At 40.6% G+C, this 24,007-nt stretch overlaps 1 protein-coding gene across 1 annotated transcript in view; it reads left to right on the top strand.

The window, feature by feature from the left end:
- The window catches only part of TMEM67 (transmembrane protein 67), a 959,807-nt gene that overhangs the window by 126,799 nt on the left and 809,001 nt on the right, over positions 1–24,007 (top strand). The window contains exons 5-7 of the mRNA XM_033932787.1: positions 9,699–9,789; positions 15,343–15,604; positions 15,755–16,052. Coding sequence (XP_033788678.1) covers positions 9,699–9,789; positions 15,343–15,604; positions 15,755–16,052 — 651 coding nt within the window. The remainder of the gene's footprint in view (positions 1–9,698; positions 9,790–15,342; positions 15,605–15,754; positions 16,053–24,007) is intronic.

Below are 24,007 nucleotides of genomic sequence, written 5' to 3'. Positions count from 1 at the left end.
ATTTCTAGTTTAGGACTTATAGAGAAAGTTGCTATGAAATATATTTCTTGTCAGGTTCCATAAGGAAAATACTTTGTTGGATTCTTGTTGTTATAGCATTGTGATTTCTGTTTCTTAATGCATTTATATGCTGTATGTTCAATTAAAATTGAATAAATAATTAAAAACAAAAAAAATAAATAAATAAAGAGAGGCATAGCCAGTAGAAGGAAGAAGGTGTTGATGCCCCTGTACAGGTCATTGGTAAGGCCCCACTTGGAGTATTGTGTTCAGTTTTGGAGACCGTATCTGGCAAAGGATGTAAGAAGACTTGAAGCGGTCCAGAGGAGGGTGATGAAAATGATAGGAGGCTTGCGCCAGAAGATGTATGAGGAGAGACTGGAAGCCCTGAATATGTATACCCTAGAGGAAAGAAGATACAGGGGAGATATGATTCAGACATTCAAATACTTGAAGGGTATTAACGTAGAACAAAATATTTTCCTGAGAAAGGAAAATGGTAAAACCAGAGGACATAATTTGAGGTTGAGGGGTGGTAGATTCAAAAGCAATGTTAGGAAATTCTACTTTACAGAGAGGGTAGTGGATGCCTGGAATGTGCTCCCGAGAGAGGTGGTGGAGAATAAAACTGTGACTGAGTTCAAAGAAGCGTGGGATGAACACAGAGGATCTAGAATCAGAAAATAATATTAAATATTGAACTAAGGCCAGTACTGGGCAGTCTTGCACGGACGTTTGGTGGAGGATGGGCTGGGGAGGGCTTCAATGGCTAGGAGGGTGTAGATGTGCTGGAGTAGGTTTTAACGGAGATTTCAGCAGTTGGAACCCAAGCACAGTACAGGATAGAGCTTTGGATTCTTGCCCAGAAATAGCTAAGAAGAAAAAATTTAAAAAATTTAAATTGAATCAGGTTGGGCAGACTGGATGGACCATTTGGGTCTTTATCTGCCGTCATCTACTATGTTACTATGTTACTGAATCCACACACCTCTCCTTGAATTGAACCTAACATCATCGTATTCTAGATGCATCGGCCTCTCCTACCTGTCAACAGAGCTTATCCTGCCCCCTCCTTTCCTTCTCCTCACACAAGTTCACCCCCTGCCCCTTTAAGCTGTTAGATGTTAATATGGCAATTTATGTGTACGATTAACAAATAATGTAGAACACTAAATGTTGCATATAATGTGCATTTAAAACAGAGGGGGAAAAGACCTCAAAAAACCCCTGGATTGCAATTAAATAGATCGTAACCAATTGGGGTTGGTTTTCATCACAGGTCAAAAACCCCTGTATGTAAATTATTTCAATAATATTTTATCATTTTTATGTGAATGAATTTTTTATAATTCTTGTGTTAATCAATAAAATAATGATTAATTCTCAAAATCTCTCATAACATGTGAGCATCAGGAAAACCAGCTTAAAGAAGTAATACTATTCAAAAATATGGCTTTGTAATGTCAGGCACTTATTTTAATAACCCGACGGAGGCCCCATCCGTTTCGCTCCAAAGGGCTTCTTCGGGGGTATTGATAAGGCTTTTTATAGCGCTGGACAAAATCAAATTGTGCTCAAAAATTTATAAAAGAGAGACAACAAGAACATTATATCAATAATTAAATGACAAAAGCTGGACTTGAGCATAAATAGTATATTTGTTTAATTTAAGATTTATATTGCTTTGTATTTGATATCTATCCTATTCTTGTTTTCTGTACAAGTGTAATACTTGAAATTTAAGTTGAAAATAATAAATAAATAAATAATAAATGACAAAAGCTGAACTTACTTATTTAAATGACAAAATAAAGCTATGACTGTTCAGTTCCAAAACTAATATTGTGTGCTAGTGTATGAAAAATATATCGAATAAAACAATTATTGATGATATGAGACAGTTAAGTGTTGATTCATTTTAAACATATGGTAATCAAAACTACCAAAGTACAGACTTGAAAAAAGCCAATCATTTCTAACTAGATGCCCTATTCTATATGTATGTTTGAAAAACATGATGGTTAAAATAAAGCAGAGAAAGATGTTGAAACCAACTGATTTTAAAATTGTGTTATTAATTGGTTTTTTAACTCACTAAATATATACTGACCGACTGAAAAATAAGAAATAGCAAAAGTCTTTACTAAGACATATTGCATACAGCCGATAAGAACATTAAACTTGAACACGTATTGTCAAATGCACTTGCCTGCGATTTCACTACTTGATCCTTCTTTCGGAAACAAGTGAGGAAAATGGCGCCTGGATTTAAATAGGACGCTAATAAAATTTAAATCCTGCTGACGTCATAATGAATGACGTGTATTCAATAATGTGACCAGCAAGAAAAAACGCGAATGTATTAAAGATGTTAAAACCATCTGATTTTAAAATCATTTGTTGAGTTATTTTTTTGATTAGTGTTTTTTAAATTTGCTAGATATATACTAACCGACTGTAAGACAAAAAAACAAGAATCTTAACTAAGACATATTGCAGACAGCCGATAACGATGATAAACTTAAACACATAACAAATACACTTGCCTGCGATTTTACTACGTGATCCTTCTTTCGGAAACTAGTAGGCAAAATGGCAGCAGGAATTAAACAAGACGCTGATAAAATTTAACCAATCAAAAACCTGCTGACATCGTAGTGAATGACGTGTGTTCAATCATGTGACCAATAGGAAAAAAAAATGGCAAAAAATACTCGAATGAAATTCTCTGCTACTTAAAAAACATCATGCATGATAACTACATTCTATGGTAGGAATATAAAAAGAAAATGGTAATAATCTAAGATGAAATACTTAGTTGCCGTCACTGATGAAACCAAATAACAAAACAGTAGATGTGATACTAACAAAATCATGGCAAATTTTAGTATACTGTAGAAAAAATATATATCTGATCAAAAACCAAAACCATTGCAACACTGTATTGAAAAATTGTATTAGAAAAAAGCATGCCATTCAATCAAATTATTTAGTCCATGAGGTTCTAATGTATGTAGACGGGAAATCCAACATTGTTCTCGTTTCAGCAATAGCTTGTTGCGATCCCCGCCCCTGATGGATCTAGGCACATGATCGATAACCCAGCATTTTAAATCTTGAAATTTATGTTGTAATGCAGAACAAGATTTAAAATGCTGGGTTATCGATCATGTGCCTAGATCCATTTTTTTTCCTATTGGTCACATGATTGAACACACATCATTCACTACGATGTCAGCAGGTTTTTGATTGGTTAAATTTTATCAGCGTATTGTTTAAATCCTGGCGCCATTTTGCCTACTAGTTTCCGAAAGAAGGATCACGTAGTAAAATCGCAGGCAAGTGTATTTGTTATGTGTTTAAGTTTATCATCGTTATCGGCTGTCTGCAATATGTCTTAGTTAAGACTCTTGTTTTTTTGTCTTACAGTCGGTTAGTATATATCTAGCAAATTTAAAAAACACTAATCAAAAAAATAACTCAACAAATGATTTTAAAATCAGATGGTTTTAACATCTTTAATACATTCGCGTTTTTTCTTGCTGGTCACATTATTGAATACACGTCATTCATTATGACGTCAGCAGGATTTAAATTTTATTAGCGTCCTGTTTAAATCCAGGCGCCATTTTCCTCACTTGTTTCCGAAAGAAGGATCAAGTAGTGAAATCGCAGGCAAGTGCATTTGACAATACGTGTTCAAGTTTAATGTTCTTATCGGCTATATGCAATATGTCTTAGTAAAGACTTTTGCTATTTCTTATTTTTCAGTCGGTCAGTATATATTTAGTGAGTTAAAAAACCAATTAATAACACGATTTTAAAATCAGTTGGTTTCAACATCTTTCTCTGCTTTATTTTAACTATCATGTTTTTCAAACATACATATAGAATAGGGCAATCTAGTTAGAAATGATTGGCTTTTTTCAAGTCTGTACTTTGGTAGTTTTGATTACCATATGTTTAAAATGAATCAACATTTAACTGTCTCATATCATCAATAATTGTTTTATTCGATATATTTTTCATACACTAGCACACAATATTAGTTTTGGAACTGAACAGTCATAGCTTTATTTTGTCATTTAAATAAGTAAGTTCAGCTTTTGTCATTTAATTATTGATATAATGTTCTTGTTGTCTCTCTTTTAGAAATTTTTGAGCATAATTTGATTTTGTCCAGCCCTATAAAAAGCCTTATCAATACCCCCGAAGAAGCCCGTTGGAGCGAAACGGATTGGGCCTCCGTCGGGTTATTAAGATAAGTGCCTGACATTACAAAGCCATATTTTTGAATAGTATTACCGGTACTTCTTTAAGCTGGTTTTCCTGATGCTCACATGTTATGAGAGATTTTGAGAATTAATCATTATTTTATTGATTAACACAAGAATTATAAAAAATTCATTCACATAAAAATTATAAAATATTATTGAAATAATTTATATACAGGGGTTTTTGACCTGTGATGAAAACCAACCCCAATTGGTTATGATCTATTTGATTGCAGTCCAGGGGTTTTTTGAGGTCTTTTCTCCTCTGTTTTAAATGCACATCATATGCAACATTTAATGTTCCACATTATTTGTTAATCTTAGGATTTATTTTTCTGGACACTTTATTCAGTTTCCACTTTTTCCTTCAATTTATGTGTACGAACAATTAATGCAGCTTCTTATAAGTTATGCAATAATTTCCACATTACCAGGTAGTGGAACATAGACTGGAATTACACCTTACATTTAATACATGTATTTTACTTTGCATTAACTTTAAATATGGCAATTAACCCCATCTGAATAGGTGTAGCTAACTACATTGTGTTATCTGCCATTCAGTTAATGCATGGTAAATACATCTTCTCTGTGTTAACTGAATGACAACATGTTGAGAATGCCCCCAGAGATTAATAACATAGGTCTAGCAATTACTATTTTGTTAATATTTTCATTAACCCTTGTTAACTGCAAAACCTTACCACAATTTATTAATTAGACCATCCCCACCGTGAGAGAAATATTGGCTATTGTAGTAGAGGGATGGCCTAGTGGTTAGAGCAGCTGCCTCAGCACCCTGAGGTTGTGAGTTCAATCTTGGCCTGCTCCTTATGACTCTGGGCAAGTCACTTAACCCTCCATTGCCCCAAGTACCACAGTTAGATTTTTAGTATGCCGAAACAGATAGGGAGGGTGAGAGCCAAAAGGCCTTGAGCATGTGCAGATGCTCAAGGCCCCGTACAACTAGTGGCAGGCACTTTCAGCACTGGTGCACAGGTAAGCACAGGGCCGGTCAGTGGGGGGAGGAGTTGGCAGCAGTACTAGTGGTCATGAAGGGAGGAAGCAGCGTTGGTGGCCTCGGGGGAGAAGCGAAGCTGGTTCCTAGGGTGGCGTGGTGGCAGTTCACTTATCGAGTCAACGGTTGGTTTGCGAGTTAAAGTTTGCTCAAGTATTTTGCTCATCTTGTATTGCAAGACCTTGCTTGTATATCAAGATAAAATTTAATAAAATGTTTTGCTTGTCTTGCAAAACACTTGCATACCACGTTACTTGCAATCAAAGGTTTTACTTAGGAGTATTTAGGAGTACTCGATCACTATTCAGTGTATTGTAAACCGCTTTGGGTGAATCTCTTCATGAAAAAGGCATTTAATAAATCCAAATAATAAATAAGAATAGTACCAGAAGAAGTAACATCATTGGGAACGATGGCTTCCTAGATTAAGTGTTCTGGTGCAGATTCACAATAATCAACCCCAGTAGTGCCTTTATAGAAGAGTAACAATGGAAAACTCACAGATGAGTATGGAAGGTGATCCCAGGAACTAGTATGGCCATTAAGATAAAAGAAATCTGAGCTGTGGATTGCTTGCCGGGCTGAACCCCACTTGGCGCACAGCTGCAAACTCGGGACCCATTGCTGAGAGCCCTATCACCATGCGACCTACAGTGGAGGATTCTCTTGAATTGGAGTTGCTTACCTGCGCTGATTTTGAGTGCTGGATGGGAGCACGTAAGGAAGATATTACCTCAGTCAAGCACCAGATTAAGGAGGCTTTGCAGGAAATCTTGCATGCAGAGTGGAGGTGGTGGAAGCCTGAGTTGATGGGTGTGAGATGGGGGTGTCTGGTGCTCAAACTGGACTGGAAGCTTTGCAGGAAAAGCACAGGGCACTTCTAACTAAAGTTGAAGACCTGGAGAACTGTGCTCGGCGCAACAGTATAAGGATCTGAGGGATCCCTAAAGAACCTGAGTTTTGAAATGCAGTGGAGGTGGCACATGATCTTTACAGATGGGCTATGGAAAGTGAGGAGTCAACCCAATTATAACTGTTGGAACCGATAATTGAGTGTGCTTGCAGATTGTTGAGACTCTGGCTCCAAAATAAACCTAGATACATTATGGTATGTTTCCAACACTGCACTGAAAAAGAGAGACTGATACAGAAGGCGAGAGATGCTAGCAGTTTACTCTGGAAGGGGGTGCATATGGAGATAATAATAATAATTTATTGTTTATATACCACCAAAGCCAAGGTAGTTCGAGGCGGTTTACAATAAAGAAGAGCTGGACATACAGCGAAAAAGAAATAATGAAGTCTTTAAGTACATGGCTGTTTGTATAGAGTAAGGTAACCTTGTAGGGACGGGTTTACAATAAGAGTAAGTCAAAGGGAAGCAGGTCGTACAGAGGGGTAAGCAATGAAGGTTTTGGGAGAACTTGGTCAGTGGGAAGTAGATCGAGGAGATTTACAAAGAAGGGTAGGTCATACAGTGAGGGGAAGTAGTGAAGACTTTAGGCATTCCTGGTCACGAATCGGTTGAAGAGGTCGGTTTTGATTAGTTTTCTGAAGTTGAGGTAGGATGAGGAGTGCATGATGGTGCCGCTTAGCCAGTCGTTCTGTAAGCTTGCTTGGAAGGCAAGCGTTCTGTCAAGGAATCTTTTGTATCGGCAGGTTTTTATTATAGGGTTGCTGAACATGCGTATTCTGCGTGTAGGCCTAGTGGAGCGGTCTAGTTTGAAGTGGGAGACCAGGTACAGGGGGGCCAAACCGAGAGTGGATTTGAAACAGAGACATGCGAATTTGAATAATACTCTTGCCTCCAGGGGCAACCAGTGGAGTTTTTGGTAGTAGTCTCATTTCTTTAGTCGGAAAATCAGTCGCACCGCTGAGTTTTGTATGATTCGGAGTTTTTGAACGGTTTTCTTGAGTGACCCCAGATAAATGGGAGCAATGCGAGTTCCATGAGGCCACCCGAACAATGGCTCAAGCAAAGTAGAAATATCGTTGGACATTTCCTTTTGGACTTTTGATCACAGTGAATGGTATAACTATGAAGATTTCTACGATGGAGGAGAGTTGGGAATTATTTACACAGGAGGGGGTGACCAGACCAGCTGGAGGATCACAAGAGGCGCTGCATACAGAGGTGTAGCAGCATTTGATTTGATTTTGTTGGGAAAGAGTTGAGCGAGACATGGTGGTTAGTGGCCAGTGAACTGCAGCATTCTTGATGAATGGAAAGAAGACCTGAATATGGACTTTTAGGGGCAAATTCTATAAACAAGTGTCCCGATTGTAGGTAGTGGTAGGCATCCTACTTCTGTCTAACCAGCCAATCGGGACACATATTTTTCTAAAAACAAATAAACAAACCCTGAAGCAGGTGCCTACACTGTAAGCATCTGTCGCTGTTAAAGGAGACGTGTCGGGACATTTAAGCTCGCCCAAGGCTAGATGTGGGCCTGACTTTGCCTGAAAGTGGCCTTGGAGATCTTATACAGCCCAGGAAAATGCTGGCCTACATTTCAAATAGACATGGCCGCTGATCTGATCATGGCAAGGAAATCTCCCTGCTGCGATCAGCTGAGCAGCCACAGCAGGGAAACCCCCTCCCCTGTGAAGTTCCCCAGCAGGAAGGATGCCCACTCCCTCCTGCTGCCGAACTCCCCATGGGAGGGGCCTTAGATATCTGGCTAATTGGAGTATTAGGCCACTCTCACTGCATCCCAGGATGTACTGTGAATGAGGTCTAAGACTCCTATGGGAAGGGCCTTAGGCATCTGAGCCAATCGGAGCCTTATGCACCTCTCCGGTGTATCCCAGATTGTACCAAGAAGGGGAGGCCTGCCATTTTGGAGTGGTGGGCCTGCTGGCTGGAAGGTGTGAGCATCCCTCCAGCCAGACTTTCAACTAAGGTATGGGGGAGGGGTTGTGGTAGAGTTAGGGGTGCGGGGGCCTATAGCATTAGGGTGGGTATCAGAAGGTTTCAGCTTCATGGGGTATCAGGGGTTCGGGGGGTGGTGGCAGGAGGGAATGGGCATCCCTCCTGCCAGTCTTCTATGGGGGCAGGGGCTCAGGGGCAGGAGGGAGTGGGTTTCCCTGCTGCCAGCAGCCGATTATGCGGGGGAGGGGTGTGTTTTTGCTGTAGCTGCTGCCGCTTAGCTGATCGCGATCATCTAATGGCAAGGGATCCCCTTGATCCCCTCTAACTGGCATCTGTCCCTTAGGGCAGATGTAATTCTGGATAGGACACTGGTGTGAGATTCTCAGCTACTTCTTAGACGGCATCCTATACAGAATCTGCCCCTTAGAGCTGGGACTCCTGGATAGATCTTACTTGACATTTGTTCTCTATAATTGTACTGGGATAGATGAAATTGTGTGGGGGAAGTTTTTGGTAGGACGAGGCATTTGGGAATGTTGGCTCTGATTGTGGAGAATGGATACAAGGTTGTCTTGTGATGGTACTCTACCCCACTATAGTTGAGTAAAATGTTTAGAGAAAGTTTGGTGGTTTGCTGGAGGGGCTGTGAAATGACTGGCACTTATTGTTATATGTGGTATTGTACAGCCCTTTAGGCACCAGGTGTTCCAGATGTTCTCTTAGATGTTTAAATGCTTACTATGCCCTTCCATTAAGCTTGCATTATTGAATCTGACAGTGTTGGGATTGGATGATAGGGAAAATATGTTAGTTAGTTTGGGATTTACAGTGGCCAGATTGGTGGTTGTGTTCCACTCGAAACAGAGTGGGACACCGGACTGGCAGAAAGTAGTTGAGAAAATGGACCAGTATACTTCTTATATAAACTATTAATAATACTTATTCATAAACTAAGGGTTCCTTTTACAAAGGTGTGTCAGGGCCTTAACACGCGGAATAGCGCACGCTAAAATGCTGCGTGCACTAGCCGCTACCACTTCCTTTTAAGCAGGTGGTAATTTTTCAGCTAGCACACGCTAATCTTGTGCGTGCGCTAAAAACGCTAGTGCACCTTAGTAAAAGGAGCCCTAAGACTTTTTGAAAGGCACTGGAGTTGCTTTCAACAATGGAAGCATATTTTTTTCTAGTTGGTTTGGGCTTGTTTCACATAGACTATACAGCTTTGTATGCTTCTGTATGTGGATAGGGTAGGGGGACCAATGGTTTTGATGGTTATTGGTCAAAGGGGTGGATGCACTGAAACAACATGTATGTATGGTTTTCTTATTGTGGAAAATCTTAATAAAACTTTTAATTAAAAAATATAGGCATGCTAGCCGTTTTAATGTGTGCTAAATATAATGGACACGTTAGCATTTAGCACACACTAATACTTAGCATGCACTAAAACAGCTAGCGTGCCTTAGTAAAAAGACCCCATAATAGTATCTTCAGAATGAATGTTCTTTAATTTTGTCTTTATTTTTTTTCTTAGGGTGTTACTGAAGAAGGCTGGAACTGCATACAGTGCCCTAGTGGTTTAACTGCAGAAAGAAAATGTCAGTGTCCTATAGGAGATATTTTAGGTATGACTTAAATATATATCTTTTGCACGTTAAAAACCAGTAAATTATATGAAAGGGGATGGGATTTGATATATTGTATTTTTGTGGTCATAATGAACCTTTATCATTCAGACTATTGGTGCGTTAGTTTTATCTATTTTAGACTATTGTAACACCCAAAAAAATTCTAAGGAAATTAAGGATAATTTAGAAGACAGCTGTTCGATTGATTTTTGTTTTAAAAAAGAACGTCCATATTAGACCATATTATCGTTTACTTCATTGGCTGCCTTTGGAGGCAAGAGTATTATTCAAATTTTCCTGTATCTGCTTTAAGCTGATATCGGGATTGTCTCCTCATTTTGTGTTGCATAGACCATCAAGAGAAACTAGAAACTTCTACTTATTTGCTTATCCAAAAATTAATGGGTGTAGATATAAGACCTTCTTAGATAGGATCCTAGCATTTCAAGCTGTTAGGCAACAATCTTGGTTAGGTAAATGTATTCAGCAAGCTATATTATTCTATTGCAGTTTTCGGAAATTAATTAAGACCACTTTGTTTGATAACTCTATTTCTTAGTGAGTATTATTATTGAAATTCTATTTTACAAATATTTGTATTTTTTACAGTATTATTGTATTTCGCTGATTGTCCAGCTCTTTTTAGTGTAAACTGCCTAGAACTTTTGGTTATAATAATAATAATAATAACTTAATTTTTCTATACCGCCTTAATCTTGCGACTTCTAGGCGGCTCACAGAGAAGAATAGCTGTACAGTCAGCGAATTACAACATATAGATAGAGAAGAGGTCACAGAGCGATCAGAGATTACAATGGTGCATATTGGCAAGAAGAATGATATATATAGGTTACAATATAATTTTAACATATTACATTGAAATGTTTGGAAAGCCAGCGAATAACAGAATACAAATCGTGAAGAAGACATTGAAGAGTCAGAGAATACGGAATACAAAGTACCGTTAATGGGGAAAAAATGGATTCAGTATGGTGAGTGGTAGCTTTGAGAGGGGGGGAGGAAGTCTAGCTATGAAGTAAATTATGGTCTTTAATTCTTTCCGAAAAGCGCCGTATGTCAACCTGGCGCCGTCTATGAAGTAGCCTAGCCAAGTTTGCTGCCTACCAGCTTGAAACTTGAATGTTCTATCTAGAAAGGTTCGGTATCTGCAGCCTGTAATCTTCGGGTAGGCAAAGAGGTTGTGATTTCTGGTTATCCTTGTGGAGGAGTAAAGTTCGAAATGTGGTAGTAAATAGTTGGGGGCCATTCCCCACACCAGTTTATAGCAAAAACAAGAGAATTTGAATAAAATTCGAGCCTCAATTGGTAACCAATGTAACAGTATAAAAGAATAAAGCTATTATTATTATTTTATTTATTTATTTATAAGTTTTTAATATTTACAATCCAAGTAAACAAACTTCGTACAATATAAATCATACCTTAATACCATGTACAAAGAAAATTTAAAAAAGTAAGAAAAAATTTGACTAAGTCTCTCAAGTCCTCAACCTAGGATTCCAAGTTACACATGGACGAAAAATAAAGGAAAATATACTATATTATAGCAATATAACTACAGATAGTGATGAGGTAGGAGCATCTCTATAACTATTGAGCACTTGATTTTCCTTCATCTAGCTTGGACATTGCCAAAAAAGCACTTAATTATTGGGGTTCAAAGAAAACATATTTAACTGAATGGTGGCAAATAATACACTTGGAAGGATGTCTCTAATAAAATGTTGCCCCCAGTGAAGTGACTCCTGGTCTCAGGAGAAGAAATTTTCTTCAATGCTTTTGAGTTTCCCTTGAAAGATCAGGAAACTTTTTGAATTTTACACCCAAGAAATTCTTTCTTTTTATTTTTGAAGAAAAGCCTCAATAACCACATTTTATCAATTGAAAGTGCTACTGTTATTATCATCGTAGATGGTATAGCAATATCTTTGTCTGATGTTTCTAAAATTTCTGATACATTTAATGGTGCTTGATCAGTTACTTTAATCTGTAGTTGATTCCCTCCTTTATCAGGTAAATAATACACTTGGAGAAAAGGTGGCAATGTTTCCTCTGGGATTTGTAAAATTTCCATCAGGTATCTCCTAAGCATCTCCCTAGGAGTTACCATCGTTAATCTTGGGAAGTTAATTAATCTCAGATTATTATTCCTTGCATTGTTCTCCAATGTTTCTAATTTCTTCCTAAGATTTACTTAATCTTTAACAAGGGACTGTTGTATTTGCTTAGTTAGTGATAGTTCCTGGTCAAGCTTCTGAACAGAAGATTTTGAAACTGTCAGATCCTCTTTTAACGCCTTAAGGTCTTTAGTATGTTGAATCAATTTTGCTTCAACATATTGGAAATTAGGGCTAATAGTCTTTGTAAAGTTTGTAATTAAATCCCATAAGGAGTCAAGAGTCACTTGTGCTGGTTTATCCAGAATTAGGAACCTTTGCTAAGTATAGAAATGCTCACCGTCTGTAGAGGCTGATTCTTGACTTTGTTCCAGCTGATTTTCTTCACCTCGGTAGTTGAGTCTCCCCCAGTTTCTCCTACAGAGACACCCTGAACCAGGGGCTCTGTTTCCAAACTCTCCAACAGTGGACTTGTTGCCTCTGGGGAGAGTTCCTCCCCCATCTCTGGGGTTTCCTCTAACCCTGGAGAGCTGGTAACTCGGGGTTGGGGATCTTACTTCGGGGCTAAGCGTGGTGTCTGGCCCAGGAGAAGCAACTCTGGTTTTGTCAAGTCCAGGCGCCCTCAGCGGGCTAGCTTCCGGCGTCGCAACTACTGCTCCCTGCATCCTCCGCAAACACTCTTCGATGTTGCCAAAGGTCGAGACGTCGGGACGCCGCAAGGCGCTAGTGGCACTCCTGCCTCGCCTCTTTGGCATCTTAAAGGTAGGCTACTAGAGCTTCAGTAATGCACAAAAGAAAAAGTTCTGAGTGGCGCAGTTCGGAAGCGATCCTCTCAGCACTTCTGTACCGCGGCCATCTTGGAATCCGCCATTCATTATTATTATTATTATATACAGGTACTTATTTTGTAAATGAGGCAATGGAAGATTAGGTGACTCACCCAGAATCATAATGAACTGTAGGGAGGAATTGAACCTAGTTCTCAGGCTGCTGCACTAGCCATTAGGCTACTCCTCCCGCCAGATGATGTTTTAAGAATAATGAGAAAATCATATCAGTTAGTCCTTAGCCACTTTAAATTAGGTTTCAGTCTATCTAATAACCCCCCTCCCCCTTTATCAAGCTGCACTGCTAAACAGTGCGAGTTAAATGCCGTGCTGCCCATTCTAATCCGATGGGTGGCTCGGCATTTAGCTCACACTGCTCGGCAGCACAGCTTGATAAAAGAGGAGAAAATGCAGAGGTGGACTTATTTCTGATCTGTTTACCCATTTTCCTGATAGCAATTGGATGTTCTGAATTTGATCATTGGTTTGGCTAAATATATTATCTGTTTTAATATCCACTTTTGATTTGGTATGAAGACTGATTGCAGATAATTACCTGATTTGGGAATTATTGATAGAAGAAGTGGAGACAACTCTTTGCTCAATTGCTTTGAAAAACAATAACACGCCCCTGTGAGGGTAATTTTGTAAAGCTTTTTCACCGAGGACAAGCAGACATTATATTCTCACATGTGGGTGACAGTCAAAAAGTATACTGTTCTATCCAGGTCTTACAGATGGAGGGTTTCTTGGAGGCTAGAGATTGGCTTTTCTACCGCCAGGTATCTCACTATCTCCAATCTTTAGATGCTGCTACTTTGAACGAAGACAGGGCGGATGTGCTTTGTGAGACTTTGACTTTGTCCCACCAGACTCGGATTAGTCTGTCTTTTCATTAAGTCAGTTTGGGCTGCTTTAATCCACCTTGGGACCCTGAGGTGGTGGCAGCTGTGTGGATCCAGAATCTCTCCCCTTCTGAATATATTACAGAGGTTCAGGGGGGGTCCTTAGGTGATTGGTGTCTGCAGGTCTTTGCGAAGGAATAACGCGGAACACCTGACTGTTTCTGCTATGTTCCTCTTGTTTGCAGTTGTTGTGTTGTATGTATTTTTAAAAACTTAATAAAAACTTATTTAAAAAAAAAAAGAACTGCAGGTCCCGCGAGCCGATGTCGGATGGGAAGACACCAGTATGGGCACGGTATGTGCAGACTTAAAGATTTAAAGTGACAGTATACTTTTTGACTGTCACCCACGTGTGAGATCTCAGCAAAGTATGATTCCTGGTGGGAAATATCCGATAAGGGCGCTTGGCATGAAGATAATACATCAGATGTGTGGGGGCCATCAATTGTTGCTCGAGAGTGATAGGTGTGTAAAACTGAGGGCTCCTTTTACGAAGGTGCGCTAGTGGTTTTATTGCATGCACCAGATTAGCTGCTCAAAAGGAGGCGGTAGTGGCTAGTGCACGCGGCAATTTAGTGCACGCTATTCTGTGTGTTAAGGCCCTAGCTCGTAAAAGGAGCCCTGAGTGTTCTTGATCCAGTCCACCAGGTGCCGAAGAAGGCAGGCTATGTTATATCTCTTGCGCCAGTCCACCCCGCCCCACAGGGAGAGATAATTGAGCAAGAGTCATTCTGGGTTTTCTATTACAGTATAATCCCATTATACTGGACTCGCTTATAACGGAACCTTATATATAGCGGACGAGGTCTGCTGGTCCCGGCCGAGCGCCATTATAAACATACAGAAAATCATCGGATATAGCGGACTCGCATATACCGGACTTTCGGATATACTGGACAACTATTTTGGTCCCGAGAGCCACTTTTAGCTGTAATTTCATTCGGCTGTAATGGACATGCAGGCTCCGCCTACACGGCACATGGCGTACCTGTGATACTGCAGTCAAAATGGCTGAGAAGTCTGCTACAAAGCATCATTCTATAACATTAGATGTAAAACGCGAAATCGTTCTTTTAATCGAAACTAAAAAGAAAACACAAGCGGATAATGTACATGACTATGGTATAAGCAAATCTACGGTCTGTGACATCTGGAGTAGCCGTGAGAAGTATAAGACATCTTTGCAGTTTGCAGATGGCAGTATGAAATTGCGCAAATCAACCTATGATAATGTTGAAGATGCGCTTTTTTTTGGTTGAAGCAAGCACGCTCACTTGGTGCGCTAGTCTCCGGTCCAATTCTGAAAGCGAAAGCAGTCAGTCTTGCTGTTCAACTTGGTCACAATGGCTTTAAATGTAGTGATGGATGGCTGGATAGGTTCAAGAAGCGCAGAGCTGTTATCTTTTGTGTCCTGAGTGGCGAATCAGAGTCTGTACCACAAGAACTTGCTTCAGACTGGCTACAGACCAAACTACCATGGCTGCTGGACCAATATGACGAGACTGGGTTATTTTTTTAAGTTGTTGCCGGATCGCACAATGACGTTCAAAGGAGACAGCTGCCACGGTAGTAAGAGAAATAAGGAGCGCCTCACATTATTGTTTGTTGCCAATATGGATGGATCTGAAAAGTTACCGCTACTAGCTAATGGAAAGTCTGCCAAATCACGTTGTTTCAAAGGTGCAAAGTTGCTGCCAGTTGTGTACAAAAGCAATCGTAAAGCATGGATGACAGCCAGTCTGTTCAGTGAATGGTTAACAGATCTTGACAGAAAATTTGTGAAGGAAAAGCGCCACATTCTGATGATCGTTGATAACTGCAGCGCACATGACCCAGCTGTAGCTGAACAGCTTAAAGCAATACAGCTGGAGTTCTTGCCACCAAATTGTACGAGTCAACTTCAGCCATGTGATATGGGCATCATACAGAACTTCAAAGTTCTGTACAGAAAGTGACTTATGTATAAACTTATCAAAGCCATTGAGAACAGCGACATGGACAACTTTGCCATCGATATACTGCAGTGTCTGTGATGGGCTCGGTCAGTCTGGGAGAAAGAAATCACAGCAACAACAATCAACAATTGTTTCAGGAAGGCAGGAGTTGTCAAGAATGTTGTTTCTGACATTTCTGCAGAGACAGGAGAAAATCTTTCAGAGACACCCCCATCGCCAACATTGTCTGCTCATGACTGTGATAACATTTTTAAACGGCTGATGAAATTGTATTTCTTGGACCAGACTACAGGTATATCTGTGGAAGAATTTCTTGCCATTGATGAGCAGGTGCAGATATCTGCTGTGTTAACTGATCAAGAGATTTTAGCAGAAGTCAAGGCAAAGCCTGGCAGTGTCGATAGTGCACAAACTGGTGACAAATCCAGTGATGAGGTGGCTCCAGCTGAGCTTTCAAAGTTATAAATACAGGTTCCACATGCAATTGACTTGTACCTTATCAAGAGGGAAAGACCTCAGCAGCCTGCTCCATGCACCGAATAGTCAATTCAAGCAATGGTTTCTTCAGCAGGACAGAATTTCCATCATAGGTCATAAAACCCTCACAACCACCCGGAAAAACTTTTTATAATAGTGTCTGTAACACCCAACTCTTTCAATCGGTGAATGGTTGAAACAAAAAATATAATGCACTTATCTGTTCGCAAATAAGAGCCAGCTGAGCTTTCACCATCTACACGTGAAGCAAGCATGGCGATGACACTGCTGCAGCGTTACATTGAACATAACACTAATGATGCTGTTGAAGCAGACATACTGATGTATTGCGTTGGAAAACTTGATGCTCACATCACTAACACATATGAAAGAAATGCAGCCCAGAAGAAAATGACAGATTATTTTTGTTTTCAGGACAGTGCGACATAATGCTTTAGAGTAGACCATCTTTTAGTGTTCTGGTTTTGCAATCATTTTGGGACATACCAATGTTTTGCTGCGTTTGTTACAGTATTGATGTTTGCAGTGACTGTTGTTCATTGAGTGTATGCTGTTTCAGTTGACCTAAATAAAGTAAAAAAAAAAAAATGCACCTCTGGATATAACGGACTCTGGATATAACGGACTGTTTTTCCAGGTCACTTGAAGTCCGTTATAATGGGATTATACTGTATTCCAAAGAAATTTACGTAATACAGTGTGATACATGTTTATATCCTTATTAGTCATATACAATGGAAAAGTCTGCATCACATAAACCCACTTAGGGAACAAAACCATTTTGTAGAGTGCAATTCGACCCCTTAAGGACAAAGGAAAGTGAGACCAAAGACCCAATAGATCCCTTGACCTGTTCAATAACGCTGTGAAATTTTCCCTATAGGCCTGGGATAAATTGCTGGTTATATATACCCCCAAATATTTAAGTTTGTGTGCCACCTTTTGCAGAGGGAAGGGGATTGACCAATCTACGTACTAATACCCACCTAAAGCCAAGGCCTCTGATTTGTCCAAATTTAACTTCAAACCAGACACCCTCCCATGAGCACCAACCAATTGCAGCGCTTTTTGGAGAGACTGACCTGGTTGGGTCAACAGGAGCAAAATATCATCCACAAATGCCAGTCAATGCACCTCCTCCCGCCCCACAGACAACCCAAAATCCAATCCATCCTCCTGAATCCGCCACAGTAAAGGCTTCATGGATAAAATAAATAATAAAGGGGAAAGAGGACAACCCTGATGGGTGCCACTCTCCACCTGAAAATAACCAGAAACCAAACCATTAACCAACACCGCCGAGTTAGGAAGGTGAAACAAAAGACAAACTATGGTCAGGAAAGAACCTCCTAACCCATAGCCCTCTAGCACCGCGAACAAGTACTCCCAATCCACACAGTCAAATGCTTTACTAGCATCAAGACTAATCATTAGGCCCGGGAGGGAGTAAGTAGCACTAGGATCCAAAGCCGCCATTACCATGGTTACAGAAGAATTCCATAAAGAAACTGTTATGTTGGTTTTTTTTAATGGAAGTAAGCTTGAATTTTTAAAACATTATTCATGTTACTGGTTTAGAATGCTCTGACGTCTTGCAGACCAGACAGGAACAGATTCTTTTACAGCGTTGGCTCTCTTGTTGCCAGAGCGTCGTTGTGCTTTCCAAGCCTTGAGTCGATTAGGCTCCACCCCTTTGTGTGCTGTGGTGACGTTGCAATGTACTGGCTCCGCGCCAAGGTTGGGGAGAGGGGAAGGGACCAGATCACAGCAAGAGCATGACTTCTGTTGGCACATGTCATTCCCATGAATGCCTGTTCCTTTCGGCATGATATCAGCTCCTTTGCAGTCCTCTCCTGGGCTTCTGATGTCACAATAGTAGCTCTGTTTTGGAGTATTCTCAGCAGGGATGCCTGGGGAGACTTTACTTGCTTGTTTGCGAAATGTGGGGTGGGTGCTGTTTGGAAGTTCTCTGGTTGTAGATGGCAGGGGTGTTTCTGGTGTATTTATTTGAGATTGGTAGCTCCTGGGATGTATGTAGTCTGTACATGGGGGATAATGGCTGTACATTTATAATGTTCTGGCTTGTAATTCTGAAGGCTGCATGGATAGATAGTAGTTGTAGTGAGATGTTTGAATTGGCAAATGGTAATGGAGTTACTTGGGGTGGGAGTTTTTATTTTTAGGATAGTTGTGAATGAATAATAAAAGAATGTATGGGTACGGTAAGGTGGTTGGTTAATGTATGATTGAATATAGTATTAAATAAATAACTAATTGAATGTTATATTAAATTTCTTTTACAGTAGCACAAATTTTGAGATACTTAATGGGAAGGGTTAGGGGAGGGAGGGGGAGCTTTTAGTTTAGGATTCTGGATGTGTGTGAGAATATTAGTTATAATTTCAGCAAAAAAAGAAGTTATATCTTCATTTGATAGTACCTATATATAAATGGAAATGGCATTAAAATTATACTCATTAAATGTAAATGGACTCAATCACCCTATCAAAAGGAAAAAGGCTCTTAAGTTTTTGAAAAGTCAGCAAGCAGATATTTATTTTATTCAGGAAACTCATCTATCCACTGTAGAGGCGACCAAATTGGAGGAAGGATGGGTAAAACATTGAGGGGTTTTTGCCCCAGCAGTAGGTAAAAAGGCAGGGGTGGCAATCCTGATTAACAAGACTTTCTCTGCTAACTTCGATAACTTTCGAGCTGATCCATTGGGTAGATGGCTCTATATTAATATGACTTCAGGAAAAGATACTCTGACACTTTTTAATATTTATGCACTAAATACTAATCAGGCAGATTTCTTTAAAACATCCAAATTATTCTATCACTGGCTATGACTAATTTAATTGTAGCCAGAGATTTCAATGCTGTCATGGATCCAATAATTGATAAACAACCGAGTAGACAAATAAAATCATTAGGTCTGGATAATCTGGTACATACATATAGTTTAAAGCAGTGTTCTTCAACCTTTTTACACCTGTGGACCGGCAGAAATAAAAGAATTATTTTGTGGACCGGCAAACTACTAGGACTAAAATTTTAAAACCCCGTTTACGCCCCATCTCCGCGAGCTCGGTCACCGCAAACCATCTGATCCCATCTGCACAAGCCGCAATTATGATTTTATATTGAATGTATTTTATTAAACTGTAAAAAGAAACAATATTCTGAACAATTGTGATTTTATAAATACAAATATACAGAGCACAGACCAACAAAACCCCTGTCTCCCCTCCCCTTCACATATATCCCCTCTACTATCAAGAAAACTGAACAAGCCAAGTTCATAGAAATATCATGCTAACAGAATATTGTAGTCCCCAGTTATGTCTCTAGAAGGATATATATTTCAAATCTGATATATTCTAATGACAAAATAGAAATAACATTATTTTTTTCTACCTTTTGTTGTCTCTGGTTTCTGCTTTCATCTTCTTTTCACTCTTTTCCTTCCAGCATCTGCCCGTTCCATCCAATGTCTGCCCTCTCCCCCTTCCATATGTATCTGACTTCTTTCTATGCACCTCTTCCCTGTCCATCCAGCCTGTTCCTCCTCTCTCCTTTTTACATCATTCATTCCAGCTTCACTGCCTTCTTCATTTTTATCTCTCCTACACCAGATCTAGCATCTTTATCCCTCTCTTATTTCTCTGCTGACCCCTTTTCCAGCATCAATGTCTCTCTACTTTCTCATTCCTCTCTCTCCCCTTTCCCTCATCTGATCTCTCCATTCCACCCTGACCCCCTTCCCCTCCTGTAATCTCCCTGCCAGTTTTTCCTTCCTTTTTTCTTTCTCCCTTCCCTCCTTCCTTTTTTTCCTTCTCCCTTCCCTCCTCCCTCTATCCAACATTAACTCTCTTCCCATCCCTTTCCCTCCTCCCCTCCCAGCAGCATCTCTCCTTCTTCTCCCTTCCCTCCTCCCTCTATCCAACATTAACTCTCTTCCCTCCTCCCCTTCCAGCAGCATTTCTCCTTCTTCTCCCTTCCCTCCTCCCTCTATCCAACATTAACTCTCTTCCCATCCCTTTCCCTCCTCCCCTCCCAGCAGCATCTCTCCTAACTCTCTCCAAGTCCAGTAACAGTTCTCCCTTTATCCAGCAGCTTCCCTGCCTCCTACAGTGGCTGTCTCCCCTTCCAGCAGCTCTCAGTACTTGCCTTCAGGAAGTTGCCGGTAAATCACTGCCCTGGCAAATAGGAGAGCTGGTGGGAGGGGAGACAGCCACTGTGAAGGCTCCCCAGGATCTTGCTCGCACACGCTGACCATCTCCCTCCACCTGCACCTGAATCTGCAGCTCTCTCCGTTCTAATCACAACTTCCCCACAGCCCTCTTCAGCAACTCAGCAGGGGCGGCGATCAAGACAGGCTGCCGACGTCGGGACCTTCACTCTCTGAATCCCGCCTATTTTGTTTCAACTTCCTGTTTCCGAACAGGCGAGACTCACAGAGGGAAGGTCCCGACGTCGGCAGCCTGTCTTGATTGCCTGAGGCTGGGAGGAACAGCAGTCAGCAGGAACCACAGTCGGAAGGAAATTTAACTGCCGACTTGATCTCGCCAGCCCTGCGCGGACCAGCAGAAATTTTCTGCGGACCGGCACCAGTCTGCGGACCGGCGGTTGAAGAACTGTGGTTTAAAGGATATATGGTAGATTTTTCATTTTAATGCCAAGTTCATAAATCGTTTTCAAGAATTCATTATTTTTTTTTCGGATCATTTAATTCAAAATGTCACAAAGGCTATCATAGATCTGATCATTTTGTCGGATCATGCTGGAATTTGGATAGAATATCAGTTTACTGAAGAAGATTCTAATAGACCTGTTTGAAGGTTTAATAATGCAATGCTTGCAGATTCAAACTTTCTTGAGGAAATTCAAATAAAAATGAATGAATATTATTTGGGATGCTTTCAAAGTTACTATGAGAGGGCAAATAATTTCATATTCGGCACATACTAGGAACTGCTAAAATTAGAATTTTCTAATTTGGAACAAACTATTTTGACTTTAGAGTCACAATTGGCCTCGAAATGGGAACATGAAATTTTGAATGCCCTGTTGAAAGCTAAATATAAATATAATGAGATTTCCTCATAATTGGCTAGGAAAGATTTGTTTTCTCAGCAGGCTCTGTATTATGGAAACTCAAATAAAGCGGGAAGATTATTGGCTAATTATCTTAAAGCAAAAAAAGAAAAGTAAAGATTGTGGCCATTAAAGATGAAAAAGATAACATTCATACCCAAATTGGTGATGTTTTAAAACAATTTTTGGACTATTATAAGGCTTTATATTCTTCTGAGCTTTATTCAGATAAAGAACATGACGGTAGAGAATTTTTAAATTCAATTCATGGACCAAATATTCCCGATCATATAAAGGAAAAACCTGAAGCGCCTATATCATCTACAGAACTCCAGGCAGCATTGAAGTCTCTCAGGGCTGAATCTGCCCCGGGCAGTGATGGATTTACAGTGGAGTTTTTCAAATTTTTTCAAAATTTACTATTACCTCATCTTTTAAATTTATATCAATCACAACTGACTAAGGGTTGTATATCAGGTACTATGGAGGAATCGTTAACCATTGTTTTGCCAAAGCCAAACCGAGATCCCATGTTGGTTTCAAACTACAGGCCTGTTTCTTTAATTTATGTGCATAGGAAAATCCTGGCTAAGTTATTGGTTTTAAGATTAGCCAAGGCTCTCCCTTATACGATTGGTATGCACCAAACGGATCCAGCTTGCCTGAGTTCGGGGCAGGCAGGAGAACTCGGGCAGAGGCAGAGAGGAGAAATCAATCGAAGGAAGCGCAAGAGAGCAGAGAGGAGGCAGAGGATGAGGGGCTGCGGTGAGAGGTAGCTCTGCCCACCCCCTGACATTACCCGAAGCAGACCCGAAGCTCCCCCTTAAAGGGGAGGAGCCAATGGCGCGCGGCAAAGGCGCTCACCTTAGTGAAAGCGCCTTTGCGAAGGGCCTCAAGAAGGGCAAAGTCACCCAGGATACCAAGGACACCAAGAAAGGGCAACAAGGTAAGGAAGCCAGCGAATATCACAGCTAAATAGCCAGACAAGTACATAAAAGCAAGAACAAAGCAGACACAGAGGGTACATACATAACTAATAACAGCAGGACACACTCTAACTGCCAGCCTCAGTTTAGGAACACCAATCAACCAACCAACACAGAACACCACAACACTAGTCAACACAAGTCAAACGCAGCTCATTAGGAGTGGATACAGGGAAAAACATATAACTAGGGAATAAGGAAATAGCAAGCAGCAGGCACAGAAGAGAACCCACACACTCACACAAGCAAAAATGAACCAGTGAAATAAAAGAGAGTACTCCAAAAGGGCGGACAGCAATGGAAGCAGAGGGAAACCAGAAGATGAGCTTTCCAGTGTTCTGCACAGTCTGTCATATGTATGACTACCTCCCCTTGGGGAGGCAGTCATATGTATGCGGTCGGTGTCAGGAGCTGAAAAGCTTGAAGAGGGAAGTCAGGCAATTGAAGGACAGGATACATGAACTGGAAGGACTTTACATCACAGAAGACCTACTCAAGACAGCGGAGGACTTCATGCGAGGGAGACACATTGAAGAAAAGATGTGATAGTAGTAAAGGCTGCAACATAAGCAACCTATGTAGGATCCCTACGAGGGTCAGCCAAAGGATAGGATCACTAGGGTATAGACTTGAAAGAGCGGGTCAGTAGAATGGCATTATTACAATTCTACTTAAAGGGGACATTAGACTTAAAAGGGAGGGTCGATGGTGTGGGCAGACTTGATGGGCTGTAGCCCTTATCTGCCGTCATCTTTCTATGTTTCTATGTTTCTATCAGCAACTCATTTCTTAGTATTGCAACGGAAAGTGAAACGACACAAAAATCCATACAAAAAAGGAGATTATCGCTGAAAAATAGCTGGAAAGCGATAACCACAAATGCTCGCAGTCTAAGCAACAAAGTTCATGATCTGCAAGCCCTGATATTAGAGGCAGATCTAGATATTGTTGCTATCACAGAGACATGGTTCAGTGAATCACATGGATGGGATGCAAACATACCGGGATATAATCTTTTTAGGAAGGACAGAGATGGTCATAAAGGTGGAGGAGTAGCTCTCTATGTAAAGATCAATATCCAAGCGACCGAAATGCAAGGGACCTGGGGAGAGGAAGAAGCGATATGGATTGCTCTGAAAAGAGAAGATGGAACTTCTATCTACGTGGGTGTAGTCTACAGACCTCCGACTCAATCGCAGCAAATTGATAAGGATCTGATTGTGGATATCCAAAAGTTTGGAAGGAAAGAGGAGGTTCTGCTGTTGGGAGATTTCAACCTGCCGGATGCGGACTGGAATGTTCCGTCTGCGGAATCGGAAAGAAGTAGGGAGATTGTGGATGCCTTTCAAGAGGCTCTGCTCAGACAAATGGTGACGGAACCCACAAGGGAAAAAGCGATATTGGATCTGGTCCTCACAAATGGAGAGAGTATCTCTAATGTTCGAGTGGGTGCTCACCTGGGTAGTAGCGATCATCAAACGGTTTGGTTTGATATAACGGCTAAAGTGGAGAGCGGCCGCACGATACTTAAAGTCCTAGATTTCAAACGTACGGACTTTAATGCAATGGGAAAGTACCTGAAGAAAGAGCTGTTAGGATGGGAGGACATAAGAGAAGTGGAAAGACAGTGGTCTAAGCTGAAAGGAGCGATAAAAATGGCTACGGACCTTTATGTGAAGAAAATCAATAAAAACAAGAGAAAAAGGAAGCCGATATGGTTCTCCAACCTAGTGGCTGAGAAAATAAAGGTGAAAGAGTTGGCGTTCATGAAATATAAAAAAACCCAAGAAGAGGAGAGCAGAAAGG

The sequence above is a fragment of the Geotrypetes seraphini genome, chromosome 2 (genome assembly GCF_902459505.1).
Source record: "Geotrypetes seraphini chromosome 2, aGeoSer1.1, whole genome shotgun sequence".
NCBI classification, from domain to species: Eukaryota; Metazoa; Chordata; class Amphibia; order Gymnophiona; family Dermophiidae; genus Geotrypetes; species Geotrypetes seraphini.
The sequence above is the reverse complement of the archived record's forward strand: the minus strand, read 5'-3'. Positions and strand labels throughout refer to the sequence as shown.